This window comes from Colletotrichum siamense, assembly GCF_013390195.1.
Source record: "Colletotrichum siamense strain Cg363 chromosome Unknown KSG_Cg363_contig01, whole genome shotgun sequence".
NCBI classification, from domain to species: Eukaryota; Fungi; Ascomycota; class Sordariomycetes; order Glomerellales; family Glomerellaceae; genus Colletotrichum; species Colletotrichum siamense.
In genome coordinates this window covers 3,486,307-3,506,420 of record NW_023501014.1, presented here as the reverse complement: position 1 = coordinate 3,506,420, position 20,114 = coordinate 3,486,307, and the positions used below count along the sequence as shown (strand labels likewise).

General features: G+C 50.8%; 6 protein-coding genes across 6 annotated transcripts; 3 read left to right on the top strand and 3 right to left on the bottom strand.

Moving 5' to 3' along the window:
* Positions 1 to 82: 82 nt before the first annotated feature.
* CGCS363_v000903 (uncharacterized protein) lies at positions 83 to 1,535 on the top strand (the record flags this gene model as incomplete). The annotated part of the gene is made up of 6 exons (XM_036632752.1): positions 83 to 283; positions 345 to 576; positions 632 to 890; positions 951 to 1,019; positions 1,073 to 1,099; positions 1,160 to 1,535. 6 exons carry the CDS (start codon positions 83 to 85, stop codon positions 1,533 to 1,535), a joined length of 1,164 nt encoding a protein of 387 aa, XP_036502077.1.
* A 58-nt stretch (positions 1,536 to 1,593) lies between these two features.
* On the bottom strand, positions 1,594 to 2,428 carry tropE-0 (Short-chain dehydrogenase/reductase tropE; the record flags this gene model as incomplete). Its single annotated transcript, XM_036632751.1, has 2 exons — positions 1,594 to 2,318; positions 2,398 to 2,428. 2 exons carry the CDS (start codon positions 2,426 to 2,428, stop codon positions 1,594 to 1,596), a joined length of 756 nt encoding a protein of 251 aa, XP_036502078.1.
* Positions 2,429 to 3,059: 631 nt separating this feature from the next.
* On the bottom strand, positions 3,060 to 6,496 carry CGCS363_v000901 (uncharacterized protein; the record flags this gene model as incomplete). The annotated part of the gene is made up of 7 exons (XM_036632750.1): positions 3,060 to 3,399; positions 3,458 to 3,561; positions 3,628 to 3,756; positions 3,838 to 4,448; positions 5,167 to 5,492; positions 5,553 to 6,284; positions 6,336 to 6,496. 7 exons carry the CDS (start codon positions 6,494 to 6,496, stop codon positions 3,060 to 3,062), a joined length of 2,403 nt encoding a protein of 800 aa, XP_036502079.1.
* A 1,069-nt stretch (positions 6,497 to 7,565) lies between these two features.
* Positions 7,566 to 9,485, top strand: ausC-2 (FAD-binding monooxygenase ausC; the record flags this gene model as incomplete). The annotated part of the gene is made up of 1 exon (XM_036632749.1): positions 7,566 to 9,485. The coding sequence occupies one exon, from the start codon at positions 7,566 to 7,568 to the stop codon at positions 9,483 to 9,485; it is 1,920 nt and encodes a 639-aa protein (XP_036502080.1).
* Positions 9,486 to 9,692: 207 nt separating this feature from the next.
* Positions 9,693 to 12,292, bottom strand: Laccase-0 (Laccase; the record flags this gene model as incomplete). Its single annotated transcript, XM_036632748.1, has 6 exons — positions 9,693 to 9,871; positions 9,928 to 10,118; positions 10,177 to 10,373; positions 10,421 to 11,251; positions 11,310 to 11,399; positions 11,456 to 12,292. 6 exons carry the CDS (start codon positions 12,290 to 12,292, stop codon positions 9,693 to 9,695), a joined length of 2,325 nt encoding a protein of 774 aa, XP_036501245.1.
* Positions 12,293 to 18,908: 6,616 nt separating this feature from the next.
* lact-2-1 (Beta-lactamase domain-containing protein 2) lies at positions 18,909 to 20,108 on the top strand (the record flags this gene model as incomplete). The annotated part of the gene is made up of 1 exon (XM_036632747.1): positions 18,909 to 20,108. One exon carries the CDS (start codon positions 18,909 to 18,911, stop codon positions 20,106 to 20,108), a length of 1,200 nt encoding a protein of 399 aa, XP_036501246.1.
* Between the last annotated feature and the right edge of the window lie 6 nt (positions 20,109 to 20,114).

The following is a 20,114-nucleotide window of genomic DNA, read 5'->3' as shown; positions in this document are numbered from 1 at the left end:
AGCTATTGGTCTTGAACTTTGTTTTTGCATGTGTATTTACTGCTAGATTGATTGGCGCATGTGCGCTACTTCCTTGGCCATCATGTCCTCGAATCCACCACCGGCCACGCCGCCGAAGCCGATCGACCCCGAGTGGGCCGCGGAGAGCAATGCGGCCATGATTCTGGGCGTTACTGGGGGATTTCATGCGCTTGCTCTCCTTTTCGTCGCCCTTCGAGTGTATACCCGGATGTTCGTTGTCAAGCTCATGGGGAGAGATGATTATGTCGTTGTAGCTTCTGTGGTGAGTCTGACATGATTCGGATGACTGTCCATAACAGGTAGTCTGATTGACCTGAGAATAGCTGTGTGCCGTTGCAGGCATGACAATCTTTTCGGTACAATCCTTCCATGGTCTCGGGAAACACACGATCACTATCGCCGCAGAAGACATGCTCATCATGAGGAAATCGAGCTTCTTTCAATCTATCATCTCTTCGATTGCGGGTCTGGCTCTCCTGAAAGTCTCGATTGGTCTCTCGCTACTTCGACTGAGTCGTAGTGTCTGGTACTCTCGCTCCTTGTGGGCATTGATTGGTATGTTGCCAGCTCAGATCTATGTTCCAACTCGGTACCTGACCAGAATCCTTAGTATTTGTCTCAGCCTACAGCATCATGGCATGGATGACTTTCTTCTTCTATTGTCAGCCTCTGGAGGGATACTGGAACAAAGTCATTCAACCAAAGTGCTACCCAATCACGCTCTTCATCAAGTTCGGGCTTATCAACACTGCTTTCAATATCTTCACCGACGTCTGCTTCGCAACGCTACCGGTTACGATCATCTGGACTCTGCAGATGAAACTTCGGACAAGAATCTATTTGGTAGTTGTGCTGAGTCTTGGATACTTGTAAGCTGATGGTTTCGTACCAAATGACGGAATCTTATCAAGTACGCTGACACTAAGTAGTGCTGTTGCCATGGGAGTTATCAAGTCAATCTACCAGATCGCCTACGGAAAGGACCAAGACAAGACCTTGTAAGTGATCCAAGTCGCGCTGGAAAGAACGACCCTCACTGACTGTACCAAAGCTACCAAAGCATTCAATTCTGGGAGTTGTAAGTACTGCCGAGTCTTTGAAATACATCCAGGTAGATACTTCGTGCTGACTTGCACAGTCTCCAACTCAACCTTGGTATCATCGCCGCGTGTGCCCCATCCCTGAAGCCTCTAGTCGGCCACGCCCTCAAGATTTCATCGAGCGACCGTTATCATGGAGAACTATACGAAAACCGACGACCGACAGGAACCAATTCATCAATGCGGCGACGCGGATACAGAGAACACAACAGTCAAGCGGAGTATGAGTTGCAGGACCGCCCTTTTGCTGGATCCCCGGATGCTCACAAAGCTGCCGTCGGTAACATTCATGACACTGTCTACGAGAAGCATGGTGGGAGGGGCTCTGGGTCTGGGAGTGAAGAGATGATTCTGAGAGAGGATAAGAGTAATACAGGAATCATGCGAACGACAGAAATCTCAGTACAGCGATGAGATGATGAGAAGTGTAGCTTTCTGTACAGTAAAAGAAGTGTTTATTCCCACAAAGTATCTACCATTCAATCTGTAACCCGTTTCTGCCTATGAACGTACCGACCTCACCGTCTCTTTTTCCTTCAACAATCTCAAGCAGCCCCTGGGCGCTGGTCTTCGGGTCGTCGGCGCCCTGGTCAAGTCTGGTCTGGCGGTCCTCTTCGCCGGTCAGGTTCGTGACTACATACCCCGGGCAATACGCCCACACCTTCGCGCCCCAGCTTCTGTTGTCAAACATAATGTGAGCCGTAGCCATGTTCAACGCCGCCTTGGAGATCCGGTACGCTTCGCTCCTGACCATATAGTACTCAGAAGTAGGGTCTGTCCGTTCCGACAGCGAAGATAGACTGGTCGACACATTGATTATGCGAGCATCGTTCGATTTCTTCAAGAGAGGTATCAGAGCCTCTGTGAGGACGAGCGGAGACGCTGCGTTGGTATTGAAGGTCTCAACAAGCTCCGAACGGCGGTCTTTGGGATTCGTGACAATCATGCCGGCGTTGTTGATGAGGACGTCCAGCACGCCAAAGTCTGCGGCGATCTTCTCTGATGCTGCTTTGATGGACTTATCTGAAGTGATGTCGAGGACGAGCAAGCTGAGAGTGCCGACGGGGCTTTTGGCCTGGAGTTCCTCGAGAGCCTTGGCGCCCCGTTCCGGGTTTCTGGAGCCAATGATGACATGATAGTCGGCTGAAGCGGCGGCAATTGTTGCAGCGCTTTCGAAGCCAATGCCTTGATTAGCACCTTTGTGACTGTCAACATATGGTCCAGAAAAGTGCATGACTTCTTAGTCTGCAAGCCAGAGAATTCCGCTGCTACGTACCGGTGATCAGGATGATTTTCTTCGGCGCCATGGTCTCGCTGAATTTGTTTGTCGTCAAATTTATTTGGAAGTTAACGTTACTCGTAGGCTTGATTGATATGATGGAAACAACCTAGGGGCTTTGAACGAGATTCATCTATATTTATGCTTCGTTTTGCTCGCCATGGAGAGGAGGCACCGTAAAACCTAAGACCGTCGTTCCGATCGTAATACATAGCGGCTTCGGGCCAACGATTAAACTTAACTCCGCGCGTTCCTGGCCTAGCATCAAGCGGTAATCATGGAATTTGGGGACGAATCAGAAGCCCTCCTACGCAGGCCAGGCGTCCTTCTAACGTCAGCCACTCTACATGCGTCGGAAAATTTAAGTGCGAAAAGCCCGACTTGACCAATCAATGGGTTTGATATTATTTTGCTTTGCCGTTGCCAGAACCGTTCACAGACGCTTGTTCTATGACGTCGTTGCCGTCCTTATGCCCGGACCAAGCTCCGAGTGCCCGCCCGGAGTCCGGACTTACTGGATTAGGAATGTTTGTCTCCGCGCCACAACCTTACCGTTGTGCAAATATACACGTCCGCCTGTTTTCCAGACGAGCAAAATCCAAGTGTGTCGCAAGACATTGTATGTTTGGGATGCCATTTGAAGAGTGGAACTGAGACCCTTACACGGGGTCCAGCTTTGTAGCCATCCAGATAAGCGTGCCCAACTCATCGTGATCCAGGCACCAATCATCAAGGTCGGTCGCCCAGCTCTTTACTGCTGAGGAGTCTCCTGAATACTTGGCATACTCCCGAAGGTGCGCAATCCTGTAACAGTCTCGGAGTTGTCGTTTAGAAAGCTGCTTCGCGTACTGCCGCTGCCACTCAAGATTCGACTTGGCTGTCCAAAGGCTGCGGGTGCTGGGGAGGTGTACTCTTCGGCATGGCCCGCCACCATTACCAGAAGAAGGGATTTTTGCAATATGGAGAAGTTCATTCAGTGCATAGCAGAAGGATGTCACTCTATCAGAACACGGACGTTAGTGGGAAACTATAGGAGTGAATTGAAGGAGTTTCTCACCTCCACATGCTTTGGTTGCATATCCACTCATGCCGAGTAGGAACTTCGTCGGTTTGGTGACAATAATCCATATCTCGGACGTTCATCATCGAGAACGTCATGGTCTGCGCGTTTCAATCACGAACGTTAGTGACAACATGAGTGACGATCAGTTGAAGAGAGAAACTTACACCCACGGTGATGAGAAGAGATCTAACATAATGTTTTGGAATCGACGCGACTTCTTCGATGTGGAGTATGGTGTATAAAACAGCAGCCTGGACAGCAGCTATCAGAGTCTCCTTTTCGTAAGACTCATGCTTCATAGGCATCATAATTAGCAATCAGTGACGAGTATGCACATGCTGAGAGTCATTGCAAGAAGGACAAAGGCAACTTACTTCGTGAAGGAGCTTCTGTTGCTCCATGTAGATGGTCCTCCATATGAATGCCTTGTTGTCGGGGCTGTTTGCTTGCCACATTCGAATGATGCTTGCGCATGCTACCAAAGGTTGCGGGAGGCATTGGTGAGACCCGGACTCTTGGCACTGCCGTTCGTCGCCGCAGCATGGCGGACTGATGAAGGGGGGCAGATTGAGGCCGTTGATCAGCATTTCGGGATATGTTAGAATGTCTCCTCGCATCATTCTGGATGTCATAGAAGACTCTGCGCTTCGCCATTTCCGCGGTCGGAGCAGGAGGCTGTTGTCCACAAGCATGGAGGGCTCAAAATTTGCCCTCCTGGATATTTCGGTGTTGATGTCGGCGATGAGATCGGTCACAAGATCTGGATTGATATTGATGTTCGGTGCTGCCGAAGGAATGTTCGTGTAGCTAGAGAAGGCATCACCAGTCCAAGGAGTGTTATCATTCAACTCAGCTGCCCACCCGAAATCTTGGATATCATCGGCAGCGACGACGTTCTCAAACACGCCGGGTACTTGTGGGCGGTTGAGTTCCGTTGGATTGAACGCATTTGTTGGCGCAATAATGGGATCGTCCGATGCCGTCTCTTCGGAGACATGACCGGGTGTATGTAAGAAAGGTTCTTGGCCATGCTGGGGCTTATCGGCTTGAGGCCGTGGAGTCTTCGACACGGGGGAATAGCGACATGGCCAGCTTCGGCGCTCGCACCGGGAGCAGCGCGGCTGCTTCCGATCACAAGCCAATTTCGAAGATCTGCATTGATGACATGATTTTCGTCGGAAGTTTGGCATACTCAATGTCGTGTGGCTGGTTCGTCTGCACTCATTGATAGGAAGAGAGCGCGTCGGATGAACATGATGATCCCGTCGGCAACTGCGGATCTCGTTGTTGACACTGTAATTAAGGTAAGGTATTTGTTTGAAACAGTGGGGTCATTCGGCTAGGTGACCAATTACAGCGCGATATTGCTACCTGTAGCAGAAGGTCTGCCCAGCTACTCCAACTGCAATGCCTGAAAGCTGTGACCTCCCCTGATAAGGCTTTGGATCTGTTTGACAACAGTATTTTGAAGAGCCCCCATCGCATTGACATCAATTTTGTTAAAAAACAAGACCATTAAAGAATATCTTTACATGCAGCCAATGGCCACAAATGCCCTCCATGACACCAAGAGGCAATCAAACGAATGGAAAGACTAGACCAGTCTCCTATTAGGGAAGTCTTCAGAACGCTCCACCATTTCTCGTAAATCCATCATTCTTATATCCTAGAGAACTCGCGAGTGTGTCTTCGACGATACCTACCGTTCGCCCTATCGTTTTTATTGCCATTCAATAAGTAGCTTGTGTTGCGCTTTCCCTGAGCGCGCAGTTCGGCATCCCAGACATCGGCAATGTCAGTAATAACCCACTGGAAGCCTTGCTTGATAATCCAGTCAAAGTCGGATCGGTAGTCATGTCCATCGAGCGACTTATTTCCCACAAGTGAGTCGAGAAGTGCTGGGGCCTTGTTCTCCTGGAAGACAAACACCGAGTTGTTGGTGTGAATGTCGTCTGGGATAGTATAATTCGCTGTGTCGAACCGCGTAAGGTCTGAGGTGATGAAATCAACCAGGTCTCCAGCGGCGTAACTGGAGCTCCGTTAGTTCATTCGGGCCCATCTATATGCTCCCTCTAGGAGACAAACTTACAAAATTCCAGATGTTCTGAAGGTATCTTGTTCAGTTCCATTATGGACAATATAGTCCTGGAGGGGCTGCAAAGGAGCACCGGTTGAATACACCTCAATCTCGGCGCTGATGGTGTAATTCGTTGAGGCAAACTCCTTAAGTGAGGTAAGAGTATCCCATGAGGCTTCATCTTCAGGGTTGTAGACGGGGATGTAAGCAAGCTGAATGCCAGAAGCAAACGCATCCTGAACCCATTCCAACGCCTCAAATTCCGCAGGGTTCTTCCACCACTTTGCTTGCAACTTGTAGATGCACCAATCGTTCGCAGGTACCCCAGCGCGGTTTGTGAGATTCTTCAAAGCCCAATACGCCGGCTCAACTGCAGCTTGCTCCTTGAAGTCAAGCTGCAGCACGACGTTGGCTCCAGTTTCGTAGATGCTGTGAACCATCTCAGGCAGCGTAGGAACTGTCTCCACGTGGACTCTACCCTGCTCGTCTCGGAGGTGAAGGTTCTCGATGAAGCCCGTGAAGTTGTGCTCGCTGACAAGCGGGTTATACCCCTGACCAGTGAATGGGTTGTATGCTGGTTGTCCCGTCTGCTCACCAACGTCTGTTGTACGGCCAAGCCCGCCATCGTGGATCATGGGCAGGTGGCCATCTAGTGAGAGGTGAATATCCGTCTCAATGCATTCCAACCCGGCTTCGGTGGCTCGGAAATAAGCATCCCGAGAGTTTTCGGTAGTCCCGTTCCATCTGGAGAGTATTAGTACGTCATTTTATCGGTTTCTCTGCGGTGAATCTCACTTCAAGCCTCTATGGGCGCAGAGGATGGTGAGGTCATCGTGCGGGTGACGAAAAGCGTCGATAATCTTCCTCACATCGTAAGATTGACGAGCCGCGAATATTTTGGGCAACTGAAAAGTCAAAGTACACAAAACTGCAGCAACTTTGGAGAAAGACGACATTTTGAGTCTTGGGCACCCGTGGACCTGGGGAAAACACGACAACAAGGGAGCTTTTCCTTTAGAAATTACCAATGTCAAGAAATTAACCGGTGGTATTTATACAGTAACGTCCGGTCAAACCGGAAGGATCGCGGGCGTGCGGGACCGGTCCTAGTATCAATAACACGTGCGGCGGCATGGACATTGTGATAGGACAACGGCGCCGCTCCAGTCCGGATAAAGCCCGCGAGCGCCGGGGTCAATTCTTGACATTATCTGTCTATGGTCTCTCGCGAAAACCACTCAATTGAAGCCCCAAGTGGGACGAATTTCGATGGCAAAAGTCTGATTTGAATTCTAGGTATAATTTGCTCTCGTTCCGACATGGTCTGTGTAGGTTGAGGGAGTGGTGGCCCAGGGTGAGGATGCCACGCTAGAAACACTGTCCGAGGGACCACTCATCCTGAGAGAATGCAAACAATTGAGACGACGAAGTGACAGAGAAGGATTGAGACTCTTTCTTATACCTCAGAAGCCTTCAACTTCTGTATAGTAATCAATTGATTACTCAACTCACGAATCACGACATTTAGAACCGAATGCGAAAGCCAATGTTCAAAGGAAATCATCGTGCACAGATGGTATCGTGTTATTCGGAAGTGGGTACCCCTCTCGGCATTTCAACATGCTTGATTGGCAGGCCAGCAAACGAAACTCCGACGACGACGAACCGCTCCATAAAATGTCGGGTTTTCCAAGTAATTCCGTCAGTTTGCGCGAGGTAAGTGGCTTAGGTCTGTTCCGTTGACGTGGAAGTCGAGAGCCCTTGAAAGTGGTGATCACGAACCGTGTTCAAAGTCCATGTCGGGAAGGTTTCGCCTTCATGTCAAAGTCCCGGGGCTTCCTAAGAGTAATCAAACTGACGATGGAAAGCACATATAAAACATTGCGAGCCCAGTTACATGTTGAAAAATTGAAGACTGGTTCATTATCGATTACTTCAATACCTGGCTATACATAAGCCATTCATTCAGCATCCTCAACCGCTATAACATTCCCTCTTCACCGGAACCCACGAAAATCTGTCAAGATGGCTGCTATCGATGCGATTGCGAGCAAGTATGAAGCCGAGCGCGAGAAAAGATTCAACGCCATCTCGGCCGGACAAGGAGGCCGCCTCAAATTCAGAAGCAGCGCCCTCATGAACGACCTCGATCAAGACCCGTGGGCCGATTACGACAACCTCGCAAAGCAAACCCCACCGTTACGAGACGGTTCCGAGATTCGCTTTCTGATCCTCGGCGCAGGGCACAACGGTATTTTGTTCGCCTACCATCTGATTGCTGCCGGCTTCAAGGCGTCTGAAATCGTCATCGTAGATGGGGCCGGCGGTTTCGGAGGCACATGGTACTGGAATCGTTACCCGGGGTTGACCTGCGATGTTGAGGGGTACTGTTACCTGCCGCTCCTCGAGGAGACAGGATTTGTGCCCAAGCACCGCTACTCCAAGGGCGAAGAGATTCGTCAAAATGTCGAGGGCATCGCCGAGAAGTTCGGCATCCAGGGCATGTTCTGCACCAAAGCAAAAAGTGCAGACTGGGATGAAACTCAGAAGCGATGGAATGTCAAGCTGAGCCGCGACTTGGGACCGAACCACCAGGATCTGAGCGGCGACTTTGTCGTTCGTGTTCAGTTCCTTATGCCTGCTGGCGGTCTCTTCTATTCCCCAAGCGCGCCTGACGCTCCCGGCCTCGAGGGGTTCATGAAGAATCGCGAAATCTTCCACACGGCTCGTTGGAATTATGCATACACCGGCGGATCCCAGTCCAAGCCCGACTTGGTAAACTTGCAAGACAAGAGGGTCGGCATCATCGGCACCGGTGCCACGGCAGTCCAGGCGGTCCCCGAGCTAGCCAAGTGGGCAAAGCAACTCTACGTCTTCCAGCGTACCCCGTCCTACTGCGGCCCCAGGAAACAGGTCGAAACAACTCCCGAGAGCTGGGAAAAGGTTGCTGGAGAGCCGGGCTGGCAGTCTAAGAGGGTGAGAAACTTAAACAAGTACCTCAACGATCACCCCGAGGCGGTTCCCGAGGATGATCTGCTCAAGGATGGCTGGAGCCGTGCACGTCAATTCTCTGGGCTTATTGGCAGCCCCCGAGCGAAGGATATCACGCCCGCCAAGGTCCCTGAGCATCTGAAGCGGATGATGGAGCTAGATGCAGGAATTGCGACTGATCTTCGGAAGCACGTCGACCACGAGGTGGACGATCCGGAGGTAGCTGAGAAGCTCAAGGCCTGGTACCCTGGCTGGTGTAAGCGTCCGACTTTCCACCAAGACTACCTGAAATCCTTCAACCGCCCCAACGTCACGCTTGTCGACACCGACGGTCAGGGCATCTCCGGCTACACCGATCGTGGTATCTTAGTTGGAAAGGGCGAATCGGCCAAAGAGTATGAAGTCGATGTGCTCGTGCTGGCTACTGGCTTTGCAACAACGACTGGTGTGGATGGAGACCCCGCCCAGGTCCTCGACATGTCTCTTCGGGGACGCGGTGGCCGCAGCTTGACGGACAAGTGGAAAGCGGATGACTTCGCAACGTTCTTCGGCGTCGCCACCCACGACTTTCCCAACCTACTGTTTTACACAGCCAAGGGCGCCACGGGTTCGGCGAACACGACATACCCGCTTACCATCGCAGCAAAGACGGTTGCGCACATCGCGAAGACGGCGGTGGAGCAGGCTACTGATGCTAGCCGGCTTGAGGTGGAAGTCAGCAAGGAGGCAGAACAACGCTACACCGAGAGTCTGAAGCCATACAGCCCGTGGTATGCTACTGTGGCATCTTGCACTCCCACATATTTTACGGATTACAGAGACCCGACCAAGACAAAGAACCCCGAGAACAAGAAGGGACCTACGGTGGGATGGAGTCTGGGCACAGTGGCATTTGAGGAGGCTGTTGACAAATGGATCGACGGTGGTCTGGAGGGTTTCGCTGTTCGGGGCTGAGTAGAAGTCATCCAGACTGAGATAGACCAGTAGACCTACCTTTAGACTCAGTTTTTGCAATTGGTTTTCGGGCACGGTCAGAATAGACGATTGCCTGAGCTCGGTGGCTGAATTGATGAACCTTTACGTCTCTTCGCTATGCATGTAGTCAAATATGTACCTCTATCTTTGTTCACAGTCATATGTTTACATCATCCCAACGACAACTCATACTCGTCCGACTTGGATCGGGTTGGCCGTCTGGGTTGACGCTGCCGGCGGTGCTGGAGGATTCGGTGTAGGGCAGAACTTCTTCTTAATAGCTTCGGCATTCCCAGCAGCATCAAGTGATCCCAGCAAAGTCCCGAGCTCGCCCATTCTCTGGGCAATAGAGACGAACATCCCAGCTACGGATACGAATTAGCAGCTATTACTCGGGACCAACGATGATCATAGAACCTACCTTCGGCGTGCCAGAGGTAATGGCAATGGAACGCCCAAACACCAGGGTTGTCTGCTAGGATGCGTATGACAATGTGCGAAAACCCAGGGATGGTGACGGTATCTCGCCGCATTGGGTTGTCAAAGTTCCATGTCGTTCCACTCTGGCCGAACAAGCCGTGACCCCAGCCGACGATTTGGAAGTTTTGACCGCTGTTGGTTTATTAGCTACAATCATTGCGATCGTTAGATCTCAGAAGACTTGACTTACTGCAAGTGCCAAGGGTGTACCATCATAGCATCAGAATTGACCACGATCTGGGCCGCCTTGTCATCCTTGGAATACAGAACAAATTGATCCTTGCCGAAGTCCAACTTCGGGGTCGGCGAGTTCAGGTTTTCCAGCGACATGTCCTGGCCCATGACCTTCCATAAGGTCGCGTCATCCTTTAGTGGTGTGAAGAGGGTCTACTAATGTCAGTCGCTGTTCGAAGTTTCCACGTATGGTGACTTACATCATTGACGTGAGTACGCACGACATCCCCAACCTTGTCCTGTCGGAAGGTAAAGTAATGGAAGTTCCTGTCTCCAGGAATGTACGCAGTCCTCTTCCTCATCGGCTTGGGCAAGTTGAAGGGCAAGTCTTCGCAGTGGCTGCCCCAAGGCTCCTTGCCGATGCCAGGGCTCGAAGTGGCCTTTAGATTCCAGGCCTGGCCCATCGGCGGGACGCTAATGTCCGTCTCGTCGTACGACAAGATTGCGGTGGCCCCGAACGGAGCACCGTGCATGCCGGACTTATGGTTCTTGTGCGACATGTGGAAACACCTGACAGCGGCGTCCGCACGGATGAGGTAGTTGCCAGCGGTCTGGTTGGCGTTGACGATAACGGAGTAGCGCTGGCCAGGGTTCATGTACACACGGGTGGTGGCGATGGGGTTGACCTCGACGCCGTCGATTTCGACAATCTCCATGGTGTGGTTGTCGACGGTGACGAAGATCGGGGTTGAAGTGCCGTGGTTGATGAGGCGGAGACGGGACTTTGAGCCGCTCTTTACGCGCGTGTTGTGCAGGGTGCCCCATGTGCACTTCGATGAGTCGTCTCGCTTTGAGCTGTGACCTCCCATCTTGTGGCCGTCGTGGTCCTTCATGTCAGTCATGTCCATGTCCGCCATGTTGTGTTCGCCGCTGCCCTTGTCGCCGGCCTTGTCGGTGCCTGCGCTGTGCTCGGCGATGCTGGAGCAGTTGAAGGTGTTCTTTCCGTTGATGATGACGTTGTCTGGCGGGGGCTCTCTGCCAGGCTTCGTAGGCGCCCAGGGAGGTGTGGCACTCAAGTATTGATTGAGGAGCTGTGATTGATGTGAGACTCAGGTCGTTGATGAGTGAGAGGTGGGTTGGTGGACTTACGTTTCCTCCGTACTCATGGAACAAGTCACCAACCATGAGAATCTTGTCATCATCAACTGCCGGAATCTTCTCATCCGGATCATGAATGATCTGATTATCGATTAGCTCCTAGCCCAGGGAAATGCAGGCTCATGGACGGTTCATACCAAGGGTCCAAATAGTCCATCGGTGACCTGAACGGTGACATGAGCGTGCCACCAAAACGTCCCTCGTTGGTCAGTGAGGTTGAACTGGTAAGTGAAGCCTTGACCAGGAGGAATCGCGCATTGGGTAACGCCATGAACGCCATCCATCCAAGGTGTGTTCCTCTGGTCAATACCGTGCCAATGAATGGTCGTGCTTTCCTGTAGCATCTGGTTGTTGACGGTTACACGGACTGTGTCGCCAGTGTTTGCCTCAATGAGCGGTCCGGGGGACTGTCCGTTGATCAAGATCATCGATTTCTCGAATCCATCAGGTGAGTGCGACTGTCTGGTAATGTTGAAAACATATTCGCGTAGCGTCGTCGCGTTTGATACCGCAAATCCAGTTTTCAAGTCGAACTGCTGTTCAGGCGTCAACTTGACCTCAGGCGTCTGCGTGGGGACCAAGCTCGTTGTCGCGACGATCGTCGGCGTGACTTCTGCCACGGGCTCCGGCTCGGGCGTCGGGATGGGCTCATCCTGCTGTTGCTGCTCGCCGGCGTGGTTGTCCTCCTCACCGTGGGCCTCTTCCGGCGGCGCCGCCTTGCTCTGTACGTTGAAAAACTGAAGGAAGATGAGACCGAAGAGCAATAGCATCGACAGGCAAGTGAGGCCCAGAATCCACTTGAAGGACCTCCTCCCCGCAGGACGTCTGTAGGCCGCTTTCTCATCGAAGTCGGCGGAGCTGGACAGGAGGGTGTCGCTCGGTCGGCTCTCCACGTCGGAATCCACGGACGATCGGCCCCCCAGCATGGGCTCATGCTCGCGCGTCCCGTCCCGCGGGACTAGTCCGGAGCTCATGGTGGTGCTGGTAATGTACAAGGATAAAAAGAAGGAACGAAAACAAGATGAATTGCAAATTTACAAAGAATGGGAATGTCAAGGCCGGATTGCGCGAAATGAAACGGTACCAGCAGCAGGCGCTCAGGTCTACATGCGATGGGAGGTCGCCATCGACTTTTCGAACGATTGTTAACGGGAAACGCAGGGAAACGCAGAAACACGTGGTAAAAGGGGCAAAGGCCGGATAAGTAGAAAAAAAGTGTCCACTTAACGATGAAGGGATCCTCTCTTTTTGCTTATAGCCGAGTCGTAAGACGCTCGGCTGATAAGGGGCGATGGAACGCTGAGACGTCTGCTAGGCGGAATCGGGAAATGAGCCTGGGCGCTTAGCAACCCGTTTTCCGCAACTCCCCTTTTGTGAGCTTGATGGTCTGGAAATTTCGATGTGTCTGAAGCATGAAACTTTGTGTGAAATGAACGCCCGATTGTGCCGAGACATTTGAGTTTCTGTCAGAGGAAACTCAGGGATAAGTTGGCATGAACGTCTCGGACTCTTTGATCGTCCGGCGCAGTTCTCAATATGCTTTCTCAGCGGCCACTGCTTAAATGCTTTACTGAAGTTCAAGTATGCTCTTCCGCGCGGAGAGTTACAAGGGTCATTGTCTCCGTGATCTGCAGCCCGGGGCGCAAATCTGACCACCAACAGCCACTAAACCGCCTGCCAATCTGGCGCTGGTTTCATCCCTTCCCCGTGTCTTTCTTGGGATGTTTCACTCGCACGGTGTTTGCCCGCAGGCCTACCAGAGCCCGAGTTGTTTTCATCAGCGCATGTTCGTCAACAGAAAGCATAGAACTGAGTTTTCGACTTATTGAGAATATCAATTGTACTGCCGTTATGAATCTTTCTTCAACAGTCAATAATCGCAGCATATAGACATCCATAGGTAGGCATACATGAACCGGTCACTACAACCCGCACTTGCCACCAAAAGCCTGTTGGCCCTTTGGTGCAACCTTCACGGAGCGAATGCCTCCGTTGGTCGGGCTTCTGAAGACGCGATTTCAGCCCGTGGGACCCCTTTTGAGCTGCATATCCTTTGGCACAAAAAGCTTCGCACATGGCAGCATGCTTATGTTGTAGTTTTGGAGCGAGTATCATGTTGGTAGATATTAAGGTGTCAGCTTGTCTTCGTCTTCTTTCGCTGTCCACTGAACTCCAACGTGCCCCATGAGGCCGTTAGTACTAATAGTTCAAAATCGAAACAACGCAGAGACCTGACATGCGAGCCAAGACGAGCTCAGAGAAAAGATTATACGACGCGAGCAGATAAAAAGATTTGAAGCCTTCGCATCGTGTGGGTGCAAGAAGTTAGTGTTAGGTAACCCCAATGGAGTTGCGATACAATGTTCCGTGGCTTCGACGGCAATTACAGCGAAAACCCCATGTTGTCAAGAATTTTGAGATATCCGGGCTTTCTATCGCTATTTTGAGAGTCAGCCCTATGTAGGGCGGTGGGGGACTCATTAAGCATGTTGGATCCAGCGGCAGCAACCGAAGTTGGCATCGAGTTCGAAATTAGATGTCTCCGCATGGATGTGCAGCCGCAATGAATACCCACTATCTCTCATCGCGGACGCTGATCATAGAGGCAGTAGCTTTCCCTGACGAATATCGTGATCTATCTCTATAAAAGCGTCTCAGACCTCCTCAATTTTGATGACCAGAGTCAGCAGTACTCACTTCGTTTCGACGTCAATTGGTTTTCTACTATTCCCATACTCATTACGCCATAAAGCTATCACCATGTTAGTCAAAACCCTTCTCATCTCGGCCGCTACCATCGCAGTTGCATCTCCCGTCGGCGACATCTCGGGCGATTCCCAGGTCACACCTATATCCGAAGCTCATGGCGGTCTTCAGTCTCTTGAAGCACGCAAGGTCTGCGCTGCTGGCTACCTCGCTTGCCACTACAGATACGGCTTCAGCGATCCAGACCAGGCCGAATACACTTGTATGTCTCCTACTTGCGCCTTTCTTCGGGACTGCACTTGTCCCCATACCGCCTCCTTCAACCAGAAGCCGGCGTTTCTCTTTGCCAAAGGAAGTCGCTCCAAGGCCGCGGCTCGCAAGCATACCAAATGTTTTGTTGTTGAATAGACGATAACGACCTGTGAGTAGCGTCACTCTGGTTGTAGAATTTAACTGACTCGATTAGACGACACGAGTAACGTTACTATTCCAGCAAAAGTTCAAGACTTGCTTTGCTATCTCCAGAAACTTCCAACATCGTTAGAGGAACTGTGATGCCTGCAAAACAGATGCTCGCTGTTTATTACAGGGACGTACAAATAAGGCCGTCTTCTACCAAGCTACATGTAGTTTCGATTTTGACGCTTTCGCGTTTCAAGGGCTTTCGGAGAAGACTGAGGCTTGTAAAAGCAGCTCTTTCGCCCAGTCACAAATCCTCAAACTCAGTGGGTGATTGGATCTTTTTGTACGCGAAGATTGGGTCACTCGTGATAATCAGAGTTTTGAGATCCTACAACATAATATCTTCCCAACGTTATCATTGCAGAAATTGGCCAAAACATGTCATTTTCCAAATGCTATAGGAACTACAGCCTTTTATTTTAACAGAAAGGAATACACCTAACGACAAGGTCAATACAAATTATTTCTAGAACCACACCATCTGCTATGTGTGATTCATCTTCGTCCGCTTGACTGGTCTGTTCTCAGGTTCTCTTCTTCTCTTCTTCTTCCGTTCCTGTTGTTTCCATCTGGGAAGGTCTACTCCACAACTTCTTAAATATTGATTTATCTCCCATCGTTCCTCAGGCCAGTTCTCGAATACATAATCAGGCAACGATGAGAGAACCTCCTCGGGCATTGTGAAAACATCTATACAGTCTCCAAGGAAACGTACAACTTTAGTCTCCCCAAGAAGTATAGCAGCATAAAAGGCAGGCAGTTCATGCAGTCCCTGCTGGAGTGCAGCCATAGCTTTGACCAAGAGCCTTGCTATTATGACGTGGTTCAACTCAACTGCATAAAGCAAGGCGCGCTTTCCCTTCTGATTTACGACTTCCAGGTTGACCCCTAAACGGATTAAGAGCTCAACCATGGGGCGATCTTTGGCGCTGATTGCCAAGAGCAAAGCGTTCCAACCAGAAGAATTTTTGATCTCAAGATCTTCACCTTTACTTGCTAAAAGCTCCACCATCTCGACGGCTGTTTCCGGTCCGGGTCTGCATCCCCTATTAGTCCACCAGTATGTGCAATCTGCGACGATCGTGGCTTGAAACCTGACTCCTAAGCCCAACAAGCAGGTGACACTTTCCATCTTACCACCTTTTGCTGCACTGGATATAGGAGTTTCGAATACACCCTTTTCGTTTATATCAACCCCCAGACGAGCAAGGGCTTTTAGCGCTTCTGTGCGTTCGTGATCGGTAGCTGCTAGCATAGCCGTACCCTCGTCGTGGGGGATGGGTACATCGGGATGAACCCCATTTTGGACAAGCATGGTGATAGCGCGTGTGTTCCCCGACTTGACTGCTTGGTACAGAAGTAAACCTTCGTACACCTGTGAGAGGCTTCCCTTACGGTGGCGCACTGCAGAGAGCAGTGCCTCTGTTGCATCACAGCCCCGGGACTGCACGGCACACTCAAGAGCAGATTTGATGTCTTGTATGTCATACAAGATATCAGCATCCTCACGGCCTAGGAACATCTGGATGAGATCGAGGCGATCGAACGATGCCGCATGACTTAAGCCGTTCTTCGCCTCCCGAACATCCAGACCGTCGTGTTCCAAGAAGATCTGAATCATCTCCATTGGTTTTCCATTTGAAATGAGATAACTCAATGGAAGCTCATCTGAGAATACTTGCTGGTAGTTCTCGAAGCGAGGGCCTTCGTGAAGAAGCTTTCGTACAAGGGGAACACCGTTGTCATTCTGGCTGATTCCCCATTCGAGTAAGCACAATCTTAGAGATGGCAACTTTTGACGAAAGGTCTCTAGGTCCCAGTCTGGCAGAGGGAACAAATCGAAAACTGGGATTTCCCTGAAAGCCAGGAAGAAGATCGTTTGTTGGATGCATTCCAGCGTGTCGAGTTCATAGTTTGGCAAGAAAACTCCGCCGTCTTTTGCACAGTCGGACGATAGACCGAGTAGAGCAAAGATTTGGTCGCGTGGATCTGTCGACTCACATGAACTGAACTTTTGCAGTACAGTGCCAAGGTCTCGGGTATCGTTCCACCACGAGCTCTGTCTCAGCGGGCCGGGTAGGACTTCGAGTAATGCTTGCGAGCGAGCATCCATATCTATCTCCAGAAGATGAGGCATTAGGCAGAACACCCTTATGGGAACTGAGATCCAAGAGCATTGAATATAGGCTGTTTTGGCGTAGGCGGCTTCTTGGACTACCCACACTCTGCGAAACCAGGATCGGCTGAGCAACTCTTTCAACGCCCGTTGTCTGATTTCGTAGAAGTTAGGATTAATGGCTCTCTTGTCTGAAATGAATCGACGGCCTTCGTCAATCCAGGCTTTTAAATGTTCGGCGTTACTCGACGGTCTTGGACGTCGTCGCACTATCTTGTCCAAAGCTTTGGTAGCTTCCAAAAGTAGTTCGATATCCCTAGTTGTCTTTCCGAGCCAAATGACCACAGCCCATGCCTTTTGATAGATGACGCTCATCTTTGCAACTTGATGTGTGCGCTCGAAAGCATCTTGCTGGTTGATACATAAAGCGTCTACCCAGAGAATTCGATCCTTTTCAGGGTCCCTGAGATGCAAAAGCGCATCGTACAGATTGGTTGTGACAGCCACTTTCTGGTCGTTGATGGTAATTGTTTTGGTCCGTGTTGGATCCCCCCAAGTGTAAGAAAGCGCCTCGTAGGTGCCATCCCGATCGTGCGGGATTTCTGCCTCGAATAGCTCACCGCAGATCAGCCCGTCATTGTAGTATCGCCGATCTTGAAACAAGCGGAGAAGGCGGATCGTGTTGGTGTTTGGGTCGATAGGCTGATAGTTGTAGCTGGACATCGCTCAAGCTCAAATTTTGCCCAAGGTGAGTGTATACGAGTTTGAATGAATGCAGAATGGAGAGCTCAACAAAACATCAGGCAACTACAGGGCGGGGTGATTGGGCCTGCAGTAGACATCAAGCGAGACCTGCGAGGTCATTGGCTGATATGCGCATCCACCAAAACAGGCGGGTTCCTAAATGCTTATCACGTGTATAGCATTGGATTTTCGCAACATAAACATTAGTGTTCCTAACTGACGCAGCGTTTTTACGAGCCCGAGAGCCCTTGCTTTCGGCTTGACCTTATATGTACACGCATTGGAGTGATGACTTTGCCACCTAGGATAAGTGCCATCTGTACCTAGAACTGAAAGAAAATTGCACGCTTATTCTCCGGAAGACCTACACGACAATTACTTATCAGCCGAAGGAAGTCATCCATACAGATTCGCGGCGTAGTTCATGGATTACCTTCTGACAGAATTTCAATGTTTACTGTTTGATGCGGCACGAAAACGCAACTTAAGAGAAAGACATAACTTGAGAAGACTTTGCTGGTTAGTAATTTTCAAAGTAAGAGACATAAGCAATACCCCGAGGACTCTGCTTGCGAGGGTATTGGCAAGCCTTTCTTCCGCAGACATGCCAGCCAAATTGCCATAAGACAAGCCGATCAGAAAGAATATTGAAAATGGAACTGTGTCAGTTGTGCGCAAGTTTCCTCCTGAAAGTATCACTGAAAGTCCCAACAGAATACTGCAAGTTTCTCTCAATCAGGCTTTCAGTTGCTAAATTTCACCACCTCTAACGGGCAGGTTATCTTTGTTTTAAAGCTTCAACGTCATCTTACTTGTGTCTTCCAGTGTGTGGGAATCGTTGGTAATATGGCAGGATTAACTTGATGCTTCGATTGAATATCATGCTACCAAATAAATTAAGACAAGCCCTTCCGAGAAAATTATAATTCACAGCTGGAACGGAGGAAACAGAACTGACTTCCAGTTCACGATGACCTGGGTGCGACTTACATGACTCGGTCGACATTCAAACCAGACCATTAGATTTCTATCCTCACACACAAACCACAATAGCTGCTGAAAGCCTAGCCTTCCAATACGTCGGGGTTTTAGCCAAAGGAGGGAACAAGCTAAATGTTGCATGTGAAGCGAAGGATGCAGCCTGCTGCGCTGAGAGTAGGTTGACGAATCATTTTGGTGAGAACGATCGACCTAGACAGGGGTCGCTTTCTCACTGTATCTCCACAACTCCACAGTGACTTCAGTGAGTGAACTGGAGCGGCCGCCAGGACCCGTCCAAGATGGAACCCTGTTATGGGGAAGTTGGAACTGAAACCGAGGGATTGTCCCGCTACTAATACCTTCGCGGTTTGTAAACGGCCGATCGTCCGTCCGGGCGGAGTTTGACTTCCCCTCGTTCAACCCGCAACTCCGCTCTTCAAGGGCACCAGTCCGCATCTGTTAACTCGAAGTTGCCAAAAGCTTTAAAGAGATCGTCATCCCTTTTAGTGTGGACCACACTCTTGTCTTCAACTTTTACCTCGCCAACATCAGTTTCTAACAACTCTAATCACCAAATCACTATGGCTCAAGCACACGGTACCTGCGATCCCAAGTTTGAACGGGTCCGCGCCAAATTCCAGGAGTTCGTGGAGTCAGGAGAAGAACTCGGGGCTTCGCTCACGGTCACTATCGATGGCAAAGACGTTGTCCACATCTGGGGTGGATTTGCCGACGCAGCCCGCACACGTCCCTGGGAAGAAAACACCATCGTGAACGTCTGGTCATCAACCAAGACCATCTCCGCTCTCGCCATCCTCTTGCTCATCAACGACGGCCAACTATCTCCCAATGACAAGGTCTCCAAGTACTGGCCTGAATTTGCCGTCAACGGAAAGGAAGACGTTCTTGTTCGCCACCTGATTTCGCACACTTCCGGACTGGCTATTCTGGAGGCGCCCGCAGTAGTGGCAGACCTCTGTAACTCTGAGCTCATGACCTCCAGGATTGCGCAGCAAGCTCCGCGCTGGACACCCGGCACGGCTTCCGGCTATCACTCCTGGACATACGGCTACCCGATCGCCGAGCTTGTTCGCAGGATCACGGGTCTGAGCCTAAGGGAATTTGTCGCTCAGAAGATTGCTGGACCCGTTGGTGCGGATTTTCAAATCGGTGCCAAAGAGGAAGACTGGCCCCGTGTTGCGGAGTTGGTTCCTCCTCCGCCTTTCGTTCCACCCAGCGAAGCGGAGATGCCCCCTCCCGACTCACTCATGGCAAAGATGTTCAACCCCTTCCCGGATGCCGCTTTTGGCAACTCACCAGAGTGGAGGAAAGCTGAGATCGGTGCGGCAAATGGACACACCAACAGCAAGGGTCTTGCGACTATTTGGTCCAAGGCAGCTACAATTAGCGACAAAAGCAAGCGACTGCTGTCGAAGGAAACAATCGATCTAATCTTTGAGGAGCAGGCATACGGCACGGATCTGGCTATAGGTCAAGTGGTCCGCTTTGGTACTGGTCTGGGCATCAGAGGCAACGGAGATGCCATCATTGACTCCTGGATCCCTGAGGGCAGACTTTGCTTCTGGGGTGGTTGGGGTGGCTCGATGACGGTCAACGACATTGACCGTCACATCACGATTAGCTATGCGATGAATAAGATGGATCCTGGCACCGCGGGCAACGCTGCGGTCAGAGAGTATGTGGCTCAGGTTTATGAGGCTTTGGGGGTTCCGATACAGCGAGACTCTACCAACGAGAAGATGAAGATGTGGAAAAGTTGATTCTGC